The sequence below is a fragment of the Ambystoma mexicanum genome, chromosome 4q (genome assembly GCF_040938575.1).
Source record: "Ambystoma mexicanum isolate Mex_15411 chromosome 4q, UKY_AmexF1_1, whole genome shotgun sequence".
Lineage (NCBI taxonomy): Eukaryota > Metazoa > Chordata > Amphibia > Caudata > Ambystomatidae > Ambystoma > Ambystoma mexicanum.
In genome coordinates this window covers 58,272,878-58,288,872 of record NC_090928.1, presented here as the reverse complement: position 1 = coordinate 58,288,872, position 15,995 = coordinate 58,272,878, and the positions used below count along the sequence as shown (strand labels likewise).

General features: G+C 42.6%; 1 protein-coding gene across 7 annotated transcripts in view; it reads left to right on the top strand.

The window, feature by feature from the left end:
- Window positions 1-15,995, top strand: part of LAMA2 (laminin subunit alpha 2) — a 3,027,572-nt gene that overhangs the window by 2,785,877 nt on the left and 225,700 nt on the right. For all 7 annotated transcript variants that reach the window (XM_069607473.1, XM_069607470.1, XM_069607476.1 and 4 more), the window contains one exon: window positions 5,381-5,557. In XM_069607473.1, coding sequence (XP_069463574.1) covers window positions 5,381-5,557 — 177 coding nt within the window. The remainder of the gene's footprint in view (window positions 1-5,380; window positions 5,558-15,995) is intronic.

Below are 15,995 nucleotides of genomic sequence, written 5' to 3'. Positions count from 1 at the left end.
TACTTTGACCCTATGAAAGAATCGGAGGTGATGGTGGATGCGAGCCCATTGGGGCTGGGTGCAGTACTCCTACAAGTATCCGAGTCTCGAGAAAGGCAACACAGAGAGAAATGCTTAAATAGCAATTACCCATTCCAATTTGGCCTTTTTGCAAAATATACCATAATTAGATGCCTTCTGGGTCCATAAGGCCATCAACTTGGATTTAGTTATATTTGTTGGCAAATCTCTTGGCTCCATAAGGATCTGTGTTGTTTGGACGTGGCAAAATAGTTTGCTGCAGATTTGACTGTAGTCCATTTCTCCGTGAATACAATTCTACCACAACCAAACTCATCCAATCTATGTCCCCCCAATACATCTCTCCCCATACCAACGCTTACCTCTTCCACATCTGCTGCCTCTCAAATTGGGTAAAACCCTCCATAAAAGAGGCAAACATGTCCACCAATCTTCGTACTGCCCTGGGGGTCAGAGCTAGCAGAAACTGCATCTTCTACATATAATAAAACTGGATTACGTCACCCAGAGAGGGCAGGAACATCTTGTTCACAACTGAATGACCTTCAAGATCATTCATGTAAAGATTGAAGAGGAGGGGAGCCGGTACACAGCCTTGCCGCACACCCCTCTCTGAGGCAAAAGGGTGAGACAGTTCCCCTGTGATCCCATATTTTATGGACACCTGAACATCTGTATACAGGACCCTCAGTAGACTTAGAATGTTGTGGGGAAGTGCCTTCACTGCTAACTTCACCCACAATAGATCCCATTTTGTCAGCAATTGCCCTTCACTCCCAGCTATGCTTTCCCTGGCACGCAAGATCTGCTCTCGTTTCAGCCAGTCATACAGTGTGAGAAAATGTGCATGTGCAACACAAACACCCACAGCAATAGCTGAAAATGTCTGTCAACATACTGCAATTTGGAGATTTTGTCTCCGTCCTTTGTGCCGGCAGCAGTATGCAGCAAAATCATGTTCCTTGAAATTACACTGCGTAAACCTTAACGTCTTCTGAGACGCCGCTCGTGGAGATGTGGAGGGACGGTAGTGAGGACTACAGACGGTTTAGAGTGTTTTGCCATTTATGACCACAGTAACTTACGTTCTGTGTAATCTTTAACTGCTGTATTAAAACGCGACACAGTGACCTTGGTTGAGTCCATATGGAAATGCTTGGATTATAAGGGACAACGCAGTCAGGTAAGCGATGATGCTCCCTACATTACTACATTCACTTTGGTTGAAATTTTTAGGACTGCTAAAACATCATGGTTTTGCACTGCCCCTTTTGGGGTGGGACCAAGCCTGATTTGCATATGGTCTTTCCCCTTTCTGTAATGGCTTGGCAGGTGAAAAACAGTGGTCTGGAGGGTTGTCCAGAGCAGTGCCAGAGGTTAAGATTAATTTTAAACCTTACAGCCATCACCTCTATTGTTTTGCTTTAGTCACCCTGAGTGGCACGGGTGGGGTGTGCCCAGACATGGGTCCCATGCCTGCTCGGCCTAGACACCCAAGCTACTCATCACTGATGAGGCCCAATGAGGCCGAAACATGTCTGGGGATGATTGTGGTCTCGTGCAGAAGGGATGTGACCTAGCTGTTCAGGCTGCACTCCCCTGGTATGTGGGGTGTTCGACTTGCAATAAAATTGTTTGATTGCCTATGTGAGGAAAGCAATGCTGTATGGTACTGTAGCTACAGTCAAATTTGAGCGTTGAATGGGGCCTTGTTCCCCAAACCATTGGCAGCGTATGCACAATATCTGCTCTGTGCTACTGCCTTAGAGATATGGCTCGCATGCTGTTTGGTTGGAAATGAACAACAGTACCTCACTAAATGGCGCAGAGAAAGCTAGAGTATGAATATGTTCAAAAGGGCATTGGAACATGAAAGCAAGGGAGAGTCTGCCTGCCAAGCCATTACAGAAGGGGTGGGACCAGGCCCGATTTGCATTTGATTTTTACCCTAAGTGTATGAATAGCAATGAACAATGGTCTGGAGGGTTGCCAAGAGCAGTGCCAGAAGTTAAGATTTTGTTTTTATATACTTCCATATAAGAGCCCTGTGGGTGGCTAATGGGGGCCAATGTACCCAGCAAGCGGCAGGCCAAGATCTTTGCACCTCATGCTGGGTGGATGCCAGAAGGGCTGTCAGCAGTTTCAGTTTCTATTAGTAAAAGCCGTTAGGATCCCTTAAAATTATCCAAGTCATAGATAATGCTAGCCCACTGAACATTCATACTGCCCATAATGTGTGCCAGGGGGGAGCCATGGGCCCGTCTTGCACCCTTATTTGGCTTTGGGTGATAGAGAGGACAGTGCAGCCATGTGCACAGGACTCAGTGCAGGAGTAGTGTGCTGATAGGCCCTCCTTCTATCACTGAGGCATGCTCCTTTACCCTTTCTTCCACTACCAGATGACTTACATGTTCCTTTTCCTCCCTGTTCTTCTCATCATCTACACCATTCCTACCATCCTTTCCAGCCACACAATCAACACCAGTGCCCCCCCCACCAGCCCCAGCATCTGTTGGTTAAGAAAACAGATTGTCGATGTGCCACACCATTTCAAATATCCTATATAGCTGTGCCTTCCCCTCCTCAGATTCACGGTAGGAGGACCACAGTACTATGTCGCACTCGCTTCTACATTAGGATCGCTGTACTCGCTGATTGCCTGTAAAACATGTAATTCTCCCACCTTGCCAGTTACTGCAAGTTAAAAAGAAAAGGATTCCCTAACAAAATAGAAAAAACGCCTTACCAAAACAATTTGGCACCCAAACAACATTAGCTTGACAAACTAAAAAAAATAGTTTCCCTACAAAAATAACACATACACAACACTAATTTCCGCTCCAAGCTCTACAACTCCTCCTACTCTGGCTGCAGGGAAGGGTTACAGGGCTAATACACACCACAAACTCTACCCACACTTCTCATCCGAATGCGTCCATATTCTCCTGCCTCTAGACCCAAATCCTAGCAGAAATTGGCAGCTGGGTTTTTGGGATGTTCGCCCAAACTTAATATGCAGAGGTTTATCTAATTACATTTCGGAGGAGTTTTGGGATGAAATCTGCAAGGGGGCAAAGGGATCCCTGCAGCAGAATACGTATGTATCATGTAAATCGCCTTATACATCACACCTCTAACTAGCAATTAAGATTGCAAAGAATTGGGGTCCCACTCATCTTAAAATGTTGATCAGTACCAACATATTTATGTATGTGTGTATTGGGTTGGCTCACTCAAAATGAGTTGGCCAAATGTACAACAACCTAATTAAAGTAGGTCGTTTTTTGACCACTGCACACTTGCAGTGACTAGGTGCCCGTCATGCAGAACTACTTGCCGCACAGCCTTTAATCAAGATTGTGTATGTGCTTTGCCATCTGCAAGTGGCTTTCGGTATTGCCCACCTCTGGCTCTCCCATGAGGTGTACTATCACTGGCGTCCTACCTGAAAGGAGAGTATATCTACCATGTGGCTGCACCCCCTGCACAAGGTGTTGGCTATTCTTATTATTTGGCTGTCAAATGCCAAAACTGCCAGCAGACTGCAGACATCCAGGGTGGAAAAGAAAGTACTCTGTGTCGGGCACGCAGTCTGAGCAGGAAATCTAGAGAATGAGTGAGAGAAAGATCAAGCCCTGCCACCAAACGGTCATCTGTTCACTAATCCCAGTCTCACAGACAATGCCAGCGTAAATTAAGAGCCCAGTGGAAAATTAATTTCCTAGGCACTCAGTGTGTGAACCAACACACCCAACAAATAAATGGAGGTGCCCAGTCAAATTGAATGCAATGGTTCACATGTGGCAGAGCAATGCTAAAAATCAGTAAGACAGTAGACAGCTGCATGGGTCCACAAATATGAACTCATTTGTCCCTGACAAGATTTTTCACACCAAGCATCCATTTTGTCCCTCATATTTGTGCTCAATCAAGTTTACAGCCACCCTGAACCACTCAAAAAGGACTGAGAGACTGTGTTATGGTTATTTATAGGGGAAATTGTTCGTTTACATGAGATTCCATGCTTTCTGTACCCCAAGTACAGAACACTTACTAAGGGAAAATAAACTGAAACAAATGTATACTAACAATGAGACTGAGCGTTTGGATGACGGTATTTTGGGGTGTGCCTTTCGATCCAGGTAGAAGCAATACAACAGTTACTTAAAATATCCGATGATTAAAACTCTGGCCATGAATCTGAAATTCTCCAGTCACGATGAATGGAGAATCTGTAGGTTGTACCTCAAATGATCATGTATATCTTGCTTTAACATGGCTTTATATAACCCAGACCTACGGCTTTGGTGTAGTAATGGAATCAGTCAAGCCATTTTTTATTTTACTTACAGCATATAAATAGATGTTTGGAAGCCTGCAAAGTTGGAGAAAACACGTATGTCTGTTTCGGCTGCTATGGATAGAGCTCCATGTGTTCTTTCTATGAGGTGCCTCCAATTCCCATATAAAGGTGTGCTGCTTTGGTGCCCTGGCTCTCTGATGCACTACTATCACTGTGGTGTTGCTGAGCTCTAGCTTCCTCCATTCCCCAGATTCTTCACTCCCACTGCTTGATTGTCTGTGGAGTTTTTCTATCCACCTCCCCTGCCTCTTTCACTGCTTTCTCCCTAAACATTATCTTTCTCATTGATAAATTATTAACTGCCTCAATTTGTTTAATGCGTTTTTATGTGGTCATTCACAACCTTTGTGGTCACAGATGGAATTGCTTCTTTTCATATGTTCTGAGGTTGCCAAAAATGATCTTTGACAGCTTTTAATGTCTACCATGTGTACAGGCGGAGCTTTAGGAACACCTAATTAGCGTTGGAAATCTGTTTTTGTATTCTTGAATAATGCAACATTTGTAATGATTTTACAGTTCTCTCGGGACGCCTTAAGATCTTTGTTCATCCTGGACTTTGCCTTGCCTGCCTGGTGTCTATGTACAAAATACATTTCATGTTTTGCTTACACAATCTGACTATATGTATGAAAAATGCAGTCATATGGTTAATAAACCTGTTTATAATGTTCAATAATTGACTCATACAGAATACCACCAACCTTATCAAACAAGAAGATTGTAGACGGGCATCAACGATTGCCTCATTATTTACCAAAGGCTACTGCAGAGTGCACGGTTGGCGGGTATGAAATGGTGTATATTCATGCCTGCAGGAGAGTAAATGTTTATGCTTGGCTAAAAATAGTAACTGAAAACATGAATAGCTACAATCATGGGTACATGAGTGGTGCAATTATGAGAAAAGCTGAGAGATCATGTCAAAATCATGTAGTTTGTTTCAATGCTTTTCTAATACTGATGCATTTTCCCTTTTAAAAACTCATTTCTCAGGACGTTTACTGTCCAGGTGGATGAAGACCAAGGACAAATGCACAAGATGAATGGTGACCAAGCCATCAACGTGAAAAGGCTCTTTGTGGGTGGTATTCCTCCCGACTCCCAGCCCGCGCTTCTGAGAAACATTCCGCCATTTGAGGGCTGCATCTGGAATTTAGTTATCAATACTGTGTAAGTTAAATCACCATGAACTTCATTGTCTTGAATAACATAAGATATCATACCATGATGCAACAAAAAAGAAATAATCAATAAATTAGCCAATTTTTTAGCAGTTGATATTAAATTCATTTCCATTCCTGTCAATCAGGTGAATGCCATACATCAGGAAAGCAAGCTTCTCAAGCCTCTTGTGGAGGAGCTGCTGCCCATGCATGCCTTACTTTTTCTGTTGAGGCTGCCAATTAATGTGACATTTGTGATTGGGCTCCTGCTTCTCCACCATTTGATGTTCAATTGGAGACCAGACAAACTTTGTTCAATTCAGTAGAGGGGGCAAGTGGTTTAAGAGACCTCTCCCATTTGGAGGAGTGTTGCATTGTACAGATCCCGAAGAAATACAGGATTAAACCTCTCACTGAAAACTTGATGAAGGCCTTCAACTTTTTCCACTTTGGAGGCTGTGCAGTTCAACTGAATGTATGGTCTTTTAGCCATGGTAGTCACATGACAAGTTGCAAAATTGGTGTTACATGCTTTGCATGCCTTGGTGATCATATAACAATCATAGTATAGTCATTTGCACTCTTGCCCCCAGCTTACCTTACTAGGAAACAGTCTCTCTCAGCACCTTTTTAATGCAAAGACATTGCAGTTCTTGTGACATACAGATTTCTGGGTCTGATGTAGGGGGTGGTCCTATTTTGCACCTCTTTACCTTATTTCTGTTCGAGATGGTGTGTCGATCACATAGCTTTATATTAGGAAACATATTCTAAATTAAAAAAAACATCTAGCAGCTTCTGATCAGGATAAAGTGAGCCTTTATTTTAAAAGCATGTGTTCACTCTTGTAGTCCTCATTCTAATAGATGTGGTCTAGTTCTGGATAGTTTCTTTGAGGAAAGCAAGATATTTCTAAAGGAATCTGGCCAACCAGATTCAGTCCTTCTATTTGCACCTTTATCAGTATTTGTTTAAATCTTCTCCCCAAAACTCTGTTGAAGCATAATACTGGTATTTATTATGCCTTCATTTGGGAAAGTTAACTGAAGTAGCAGGGTTCTTAGGTCACACACCACACCGGAGCCAGCAGGTAAGTTTTGTAGGTAAGATTATTCCAAATATGTTATTTGGTACAGAGACACTGGCACATCCCATCCAGCCAGCCTCCAGATCTTAGAGATCACAGTGTGTCAGTTAAGAGCCACTCACACATTAACACTCCACTCGGACAGCAAGGTGGGTGGAATGTACCTATGTCAATGACATCACGACCCATAACTCACATTACAACATTAACCAAAAAGCCCAGCCAGAAGTCACTTCCTAACATCTGTATCAGACAAGTGTCTGCCCTGTTGAAGATATCTTTTGATAAGTTTACCTGATATAGCACTGCCTGGTATAGAATGCAATCCCATGAACATGCCGAAAAGGTCCATTTAATAGCGCTCTTGACAGGGAATGGCTTAGTTGCTTCCAAATTATAAATTTTGACCATACAAAAATAGTGTACAGGCTAGATGATTTTAAAGTGCTAATAGGACACGTTATTCCTATAGAATCATATTAACCACACATCTTAACATGTGATCGCATGTTTAGGATGAATGCATAAAGACCACATCTTCATTGCTATACATGCTTTAGCTAAATGAATTCTTGGTATGAGATCAGACGGATTGATGTATGTTTATGAGTTTTGCTATGGGTTTTAAATGTTGTGATTGTTTATGATGAAATGTATGAATTATGTAAAGCTGTGTGGTTAATATGACAATATGAATAAGGTGCCCTTTTAGCGCTTTAAATTCATCCAGCTGTTGCTATTTTTGTATTGTCAAAATAAATAATTTTGAAGCAACTAAGCCATTCACTGTCAAGAGCACTATTAAATGGGCCTTTTCTGTATGGTTGTTAATTTCCCTAGGCCTTGCCCATTAATGATGTTTCCCATAGGGCCCCTATTGTAAAAGAGGGGATACAATCCAACCCGACAATTCTGGCACAGGGAACATGCTGTATTTATAGCTGGGGAGCAGGTGTAAGTGGATCTAGGTCATCTTGCCGAAGCCCTGCCCACCTGGTGCCTTCCTGGTTGCCGCTCTTTTTCACCACTTAGCAAGCCCCGCCCACCTGGTGCCTTCATGCTTACCGCTCTTTTCCCTACTTAAGGAGCCCTCCAGCCTCTTTCCTTTGCAGCTTGGGAGCAGGTGTATCTGGATCTAGGTCACCTGGCCTAAGCCCCGCCCACTTTCTTAGCCCTGCCTCTTCCTTCCTGCTCTTAACTCTTAGATCAAGGGCGTCTCTCGCCCCGGTGTCCAAAGAGAAGGGCAGTCAAAGAAAAGGGAAATTCCTGTTTATACCTGTTCAGACCAGGAGGATCCAGAGTCTGACCCCCTGCTAAGACAGCAAGTAAGCATGCACCAACATGTCTTTACAGCCTCTGTCCCCACAGGCCATCCCCACCCTCTCTGGTCCACCCTGTGTTGTTCCCTTGTGCCTCCCCTTCCTGCACACAGGAGTCTGTCCTGATACATTCTGGTTTCGCCATCACCGTCTTGTGGCCAATGCTGGATTTTACTTTTATGGACTTCATTGATTCACGGTGGGTCACCCTTTCGCAACTCTCATGCTGGACTTCCTTTGCATCTTGTACTCATGGTGGCCCTCAATCATGATGTTCCCATCTTCATCTTGAATCCTGGCTTGCAACATTATGTTTAACTACTGACTTCTGCAATTGTATTTGCTCTCCCCTCTTGCTTCTCCACTCATTTTGACTGCTTACTCTCTGTTCTCTCCTCCCTTCCCCTCTTCTTTTTCCTACCTCCTTGTTCCTCCCCTGGCTTTCTTCTATGCACTTACTCTATCAGAATTGTCCCTGGACATAGTATGATAGCAACCTCGTCTGTCGCTCCCCAATACCCTTACGGCTTCCCCCTCTCTCCAGCACTATCTGAAACGTTGTCAGGCCTAGTAAGATAGTCGCTTGTTTTATTCCTCCCCACCCTTTCTGCACCCCTCTCCCTCACCTTTCGTTTTCCTCCCGCTCTACCAGAAATGTCGTCGGCATAGTACGGTAGTCGCCTGTCTGTTTCCATTTCCTTCCCACTCTCCCCCTCCCTTCCTTATCTAGGTCTTAGCACTTGCATTTGAAATGTCATCAGGCCGAGTACGATAATTAATTTCACATCCTTACTGTTCATGGCCTGTAAGAATGTCGTCGTATTTTCCCTTGTTCCCTCCCTTGCCTTGAAGCGCTTTGAAACACATTGTGTATAGGCGCTATATATAAATAAGCTATCATTTCATATCATAGGTAAAACTTTAACTTATTTAAACAAAAGAAAATCAAAAGGTGGTGCCCTTTATGCAGGGGAAATCACCACAAGATATTAAATATTCACAAATATAGGCTGCTTGTCTACAGAAGCAAATCAATCGCTTATGAATTTCTAACTAAGGTCCAATATACACAGACATTCGCTCCCTATATCAACAGATATATATATATATATATATATATATAAATGTTTCTTAATATTAATCTTCAGTACTACAAAGTGATATCTAAAGATTATATATTTCAATAACATTGCTGCTCAACGGCCAGTGTGTGGAAATGTTTCATGCTATTCCTGCATCACATTCACTAAGGATTTTTTGCAACACGTTACTAATATACCTTGGGAGGAAGGCTTACTTTTAGCCACCTTAGATGTAGTTTCGCTGTACACATCTATCAGCCACACTGTTGGTATATCTGCATGTAAATACTTCTTGGACACTCGTTCTTTAAATCACCTTGGACATAGCACTATGATTTTGGACATGCTTTCATTCTGTTTACACAACAATGTTTTTCTTTTTGAAGGTCATTTTTATCGGCAAGTAAGGGGGACTGCGATGGGCAGTACCTTCGCACCATCCTATTCTAATCTCACAATGGGGTGGTGGGAGGCTACTTTCCTTTCTGACCTATTACTATCCTTCTTTCCGACACAGATTATCTCTTGGTGGCGGTTTATTGACGATGTTTTTGTCATTTGGAAGGGCACCGAAACTGACTGGCTCTCATTTGTTAAAAGCATTAATAATAACCAGGTCAATCTCAGTTTTACTGAATGCCACAGTCGTTCCAAAATTGTTTATCTGGATGTAACTGTCATGATGGATGACTCAGGTATCAGTACGGCATTACACAAGAAATCCAGCAACACTGGCTTGCCACTTCATGCCAATAGCTGTCATCCGACACCTTGCAAAAAATCAATCCCTTATGGGGAATTTATTCGATATCGTCGCAATTGCTCTAACATCGCATGCTTTGATCATTATTGTGCACAAGCAGCTATGGACTTTTTGAAGCAAGGTTACCAAAAACGAACAATAGAAATGGCATATCTCCGAGCTCGTGGCATGTCTAGAGATACCTTGATTTACAATACTGGTTCCAAAACTGCTTCAAATGATGATCCTAGACTCATCATTACTTTTGACACTTCGTCCAATGACATTCGCAAAATCGTATCAAGACATTGGCATGTTCTTACCCTTGATGCTGACTTGAAACCCATTTTGGGCAAGCGTCCAACTGTGACTTACAAGTTTGTCCCTTAGAGAAGGAGCACGTTTGTGTCTAGTTTTCTACCTCCTATGAGCAAGATCCAGCGATCTAACACCTGGCTTCCAGCCTCTGATACTGGATTCACCAAATGTATGAAATGTAAAGCATGTGCCCATGCTATTGTTAAGAAATCCTTCCTGCATCCCATTACACAGGTTCAGCAGATGATATGTCATTCTATTAACTGTGATACAAATTTTGTTGTTTATGTGCTTTCGTGCCCTTGTGGGCGCTGGTATGTGGGCAGTACCACTTGTAAACTCAAACTCAGAATTCTTCAACATTTGAGGGCCATCAAGAACTCTGATCCGACATATCCTATGGCCAAGCATTTTAAATCTGCACACAACAATGATGCTAACTTACTAACATTTTTCGCTGTGGCACATGTACCCCCTCATCCAAGGGGTGGTGACCGTACTTTGAGGCTGAGACAACTCGAAACCAGATTCATTTTGGATCTTGACACAAAATTTCCCAGAGGTCACAATGCTGCTCTATTTCTGTTGGTTCAGTCGCAGGTATTGACTGATCTTTTTCTGTTTTTGCACTTATGCTCATTATTTGGTTTCACCTGTCTGTTTTAGCTGATTATTTTGCAACTGGGGGAGTGTTGTCTCAACTATGCCTTGCTTATCTTGGGGATTTACATGTGGTCCTTTGTTTTAGTTATATTGTTCATTCCCTTCATTTTCTGATAATACTTTGTATTATCCTTCAATGCTTCGAAATTTTTGTTCTAGTCTACTGTATGCTCTGGATCTGCTATACTACCTTTGTGCCTTCAGTTTTAGATATTTTAACATCAAGTTTTGCATTTGCACTTTGATGATTCAGCTGCTAATTTTTGCAATTTTTGCACAGTTCATCAGATGGATGCACCAGCACTTTATAATATCCACCAATTGGAGGCTGGATAGGCATATTGGTGCCTTGCTGCTTTATCTTGCTCTTTTGCACTTTATAATTGATATTTGATGTTTTAGCTACTATCTCTGCTGTTTGCACTAAAAAATATTTTGCCGGCTATATTATTCTGCTGCTAATTTCTAACATTCAGGTCCAGTCCGACTGCTTTTAACCTGATTTTACATCTAATTGTGGTTGACTAGTTTCATTTGTTATTGTATTGCATTGTCTATTTTTAGTGTTGGGAATAACTTTTGCCACTGGACTAACTATGCATTTATATGGGAGACCTTTTAATACTTCGAGTGTGGCTTATTACATCTTTTATGCTATGCGATTATCACACTAATAATTTATACATTTTGTATTGATATGTTGTCAAGTCCCCTCATATGTATTTTTACATGTTTGAGGTCCTTCTTGCTGGATAAAAGCATTTGCAAAGCACTGTGCTCTAATCTTTTATGTTTTAGCATACATGCACACTCCCCTCCAACATGGCCGCCCCTGTCCCCTTGAAACTGGTAATAGCCATTGCCATTGACATAGTTGAAGGACCACTATTGAAAATGTATTTACACTGTCCAACCTTCTCCCCCGTACGTGATCAAGCGCTTAGTATAGCGCGAAACGCGTTGTTTGCAGGCTGCTGCCCCTAGGCGTCCTGTTCTTGTTCTGTCTTCTATGTGCTGCTATGTATCGTGTACTTGTTTTTTGCACGATGCGTTTTGTTTTTACCTTATGAAAACATTAAAGACATCAGTAATTCTTACACTGTGTCTGTTTGTTTTTTTCCGAACCTTTTGAACCTGGCATTCATGTTTGTGCCTGCGGGAGTGCGATTCGCCTTCTCCTCCTCTCTTTCCATATATTTATATATATATATATATATATAAATGTTTCTTAATATTAATCTTCAGTACTACAAAGTGATATCTAAAGATTATATATTTCAATAACATTGCTGCTCAACGGCCAGTGTGTGGAAATGTTTCATGCTATTCCTGCATCACATTCATTTCCTTATAATCAAATGGAATATTGAATTGATTCAACTAAACTCTGTTCATCTCTCAATGTCAATTCCCTTGGTTTCCTCCCCTGAATCGCTGATCGCCTCTTACTCCTCACTTGATGAGCTGGTGTCAATGCTGGTCCTCAAAGAGCGTCTTCATGAACGGTAGTCCTTTTTTTTTAATGGAGGTAGGGCCTACCTGAAAGGAAGCCACAGTGACTGTCTATCTCGGGAGAGGGGCCACAGGTCTGCAGAGTGGGGAAAAAGCCTCAATAGACATTAAAAACCCCAGTAGGTAGGAGTGCTGTTTGCGTAGTGTGATCTCCCAAGAAACTCCAGAAGAGGCTTGCAGCCTCACAACCGGAAGGTAGGCACAGCTCAGTGTGGAGGGTGCAGGTCGAGGATTGGCTCTGAGCGTAATCAGACCGATGCAATGGAGAGAAATGAATAAGAGATGGGACTCCGTAGGTAAGGAAATGTGAAACACAGCCAGAGGAGAAAAGGAAGAACTGAAAGCGTGAGAGAGAGAGAGAGAGAGAGAGAGAGAGAGGGTGAAGTGTCAAAAAGAGCACCGCACAGACAAGAGAAACATGAGAGAAAGAGAAAGTGAAGCGGAGGGTATCAAGATGGCTGTGAGTAGGGTGCTCATAGAACCCAGCCGATAGCGGGAACCCAAGAGAATCCTGAGAGGGAGCAGGCGGAGAGAGGCACTGTGGCCGCCGGCGAGGAGAGAAAGAGAATGGCTTAAGGACAGGGCGTTCCGGTATGGAACAAAGAGGAAAATACTTTGCTTCAGTGCCACAGCAAAGAGAACGAACTCTGCGGTTGCAACGTGCCGACCGCCGGGAGAGGAGGGATTAAGAACCTCCCGGCAGTGGCCATGTTGGACAGCATCTAGACCGCTGAAGCCGTACGCGAGGGAACAGGACGGCGTAGTTCAATGGGGGCAAGTCCTCCATTGATGCCACAGGCACCACCGACCCAGGCACATGACACCCAATGTCCCTTTTGAAGTAGCTATAGCTTTCACAGGTCGCAAGTAATCAAGCAATTCACGATTAGGCTGAGATCGACAGCCTAAGTAGTTGACTACACCAGTGAGAAAATGGAGTACAATGTGATTGGATGTACTTACTAATAAGTGTGGTTTAGCTGCACAGATCACTTCTACACTGTGCACAGGGCTGAAAAATGCTATTGGTTCTTTTTGCAATTAAATCATGCTTGCCATAGAACCTCTTGATAATCTAATGTGAGATGCACTTTGCTTCCACACTTTATTCAATTTGGAATAAGCTCCCCCTTGTGGAACCACATATCCACCACTCCTGGAATCTAGCAGAGAAATTATCGAAGAGAGTGTCAGATTATGTGTATGTCATTTTCATACGCTCTTTTGAATAGTTCTTTAACCACTTAACTGCTAAGAAATATTAGCCTAATGGCAAATCCCATGTACCTATGATGAGCACTCTCGTCCTCATCACTTAAGGAGTTAAGGACCTGTGCCAGCAAAGCCCCTCAAATTTTCCTAGGGTATTCTCAGTCAGCTGTCCTTTCCTGGTCCCTTTATTCCATTTTCAAGAAAGAAGGTCTGCCTAAAGGTAATCTGGTATAGGCCTCCTCATGGACAAGGCCCTTCCATTTCCAGAGATTATCTAATTTCAGCACTCATCCATTTGGAACAGGTCTTCCCCTTCTTGTCATATTTTAAAAACCTGGCGCTCTCCCTCTATACCCTGTGTGTTACACTTTAACAATGGTAATTGTTCAGATACTTTGTTATGCAATGACACTTTTTGTGTGATTGGTCACATTTTCCATTGGATTATTTAATAGTTAGACACTCCCAGAGAATGCACTCCCCCACCCCCCCCAAATCTTCATAGGTAGATCACATTTTCAATATAAAAAAGGCAGGGTTGCCTGATGTCACACTTCTGAATTCAAACCATGTTTTCAATATCTTGTAGTAGTAATATGGCACGTTGATGAAATGTGGATTTCTGGAAAACAGGGATACACAACTTTTATAATATGTCATTTTTAAATTAAACATTTGTAGGATAATTATTTATTAATATTTCTGATTTAATTATTAGAGTTATTTGGTAGAGGATGGGCTCACAGTCAGAACACTTCAGTCCTTTTGATTCTGAGTCATATGGTTGTGGATGTATAACAAACACCATTTGTAAATGAATTTCTGATTCTAACATTAAATTAGCTTTATTTCTTGAATTATGGAACCCCCCCCAGTCCAGGCATGCCTTTCAGTTAATGATTAATAGGGTTTGCTGATAGGGACTTATTTGTTTGCAACGCTTTTCCTGGCTCCATCTGGTCAGGATTTTTAGGAGCCATGACACAAGGCGAAATATTAAATGTATCCTAGCCTTAGAGGTCAGACCTGCCTTCTCACATACTAGGTTGTAATGTGAACAGTTCTGATTCTCATCAGCTTAGGGCACCATAGATTCTGTCTTGGTGGAATTTGAAGATGTATTTATTAGAGTATCCTCTTGAATGTGGGTGGTGTAAGGAAGGCATGGTATCAAATTAAGACAGACACAAGTGACTACAGTTCAAGGGTCTTTATTAAACGTTATCAAGGTTGTGGTAAACACCTATCTAAATCTAAGATGGGAGGAAGCTACAACCATCAAATAATAATAATGCAGTCCTAGTAGAGTCTCGTCAAAATAAAAAGGGCCTCTCCTAAAAAACCTATTGCCAATCCTTACCGCCAAGTTACAAATAGTGTGGGGTAATGTTCATAAAAAGGAAAGAAGTGTTTACAAAAAGATAAGTCAGGATGTTCAGACGGTTGGCCTCCCTTTCCCACATTTTCAGCACAGGACAAGGTGGTTCACTCGAGCATAGCACACACTGTGGCTTCTTCGGCATGAAGACAAAGTTCTATTACAAGCATCAGGGCATTCTATGCCCAAGTCTCTTAATTTATCAAAAGTGTCTTGCTTGAAATGGCCTGATGTATTGAACAAACAAAAAGTTCCTTTCCAGGTATTCACATAGGGCAATTCACTCTTCACCCTGGATTCCCCTTAGTCTGGCTCAGATCCGTTTTGCTTGCACAATCCCTTTTCAGGTGACTCATAGTTCACCGTTCATCCTGTATCCCCTCAGCCGTGCTCAGATCCCTTTTAACAATTAGTCTCCCTCAGCCAGGTTCAGACCAATTACAGTTTGTATGAGCTATCGAAGACTTTCAAATGTGCACAGGGTTTGGCTTCAGCTGTTGCAGGACCACTTTGATGTTACAGTTCACAATTTTACACTCTCTGTTGGATAGCTAACAGAGACCTTCGAGTGAGCACCCACGTGGTGCTGGACCACTCTGTATATGGTATCCTGGGTTTGCCTCACAAAGTTCAATCACAAAGTTCAATTACTTCTTGAGTTGCAATTGTACTCATGTCGCTCATCGCCAACGCTTCACACTTGGTTCTCTTTATACAATGTTGCTGCTTGCAACCTTGGTTCTAACAGACCGGTCTGCTATCAGTCTCTCCGACTCACCGGCAGAGCTTACTTTACTGGTGCTGCTTTGTTGTAGGAGCCAAGAACAGTACAATGGCGGCAACAGCTCCTCCCTGCCTCAGCTATCCATGCGGGAGAGCCCAGGGCACCTTCAACACACAATGCACCTTTCTTCAGCTTTAATTCCCGGTCTTATGTTTCTTACTCTCGAAGGTTCTTCCGAAAAGGCTAAGGGCAACTTCCTCCTTGCAACTCTTTCTGGTCTTGCCATATTTCTCCTCATATTAAACTGCCATCTCGGAGCTGCTGCATCTTCATGTGTTCTGCCTTCCTTAGAGTGTCCCATCAGGCTCTGCCTTTTATCCATGTGGAGCAGTGTGAGGGAAGTCAGTT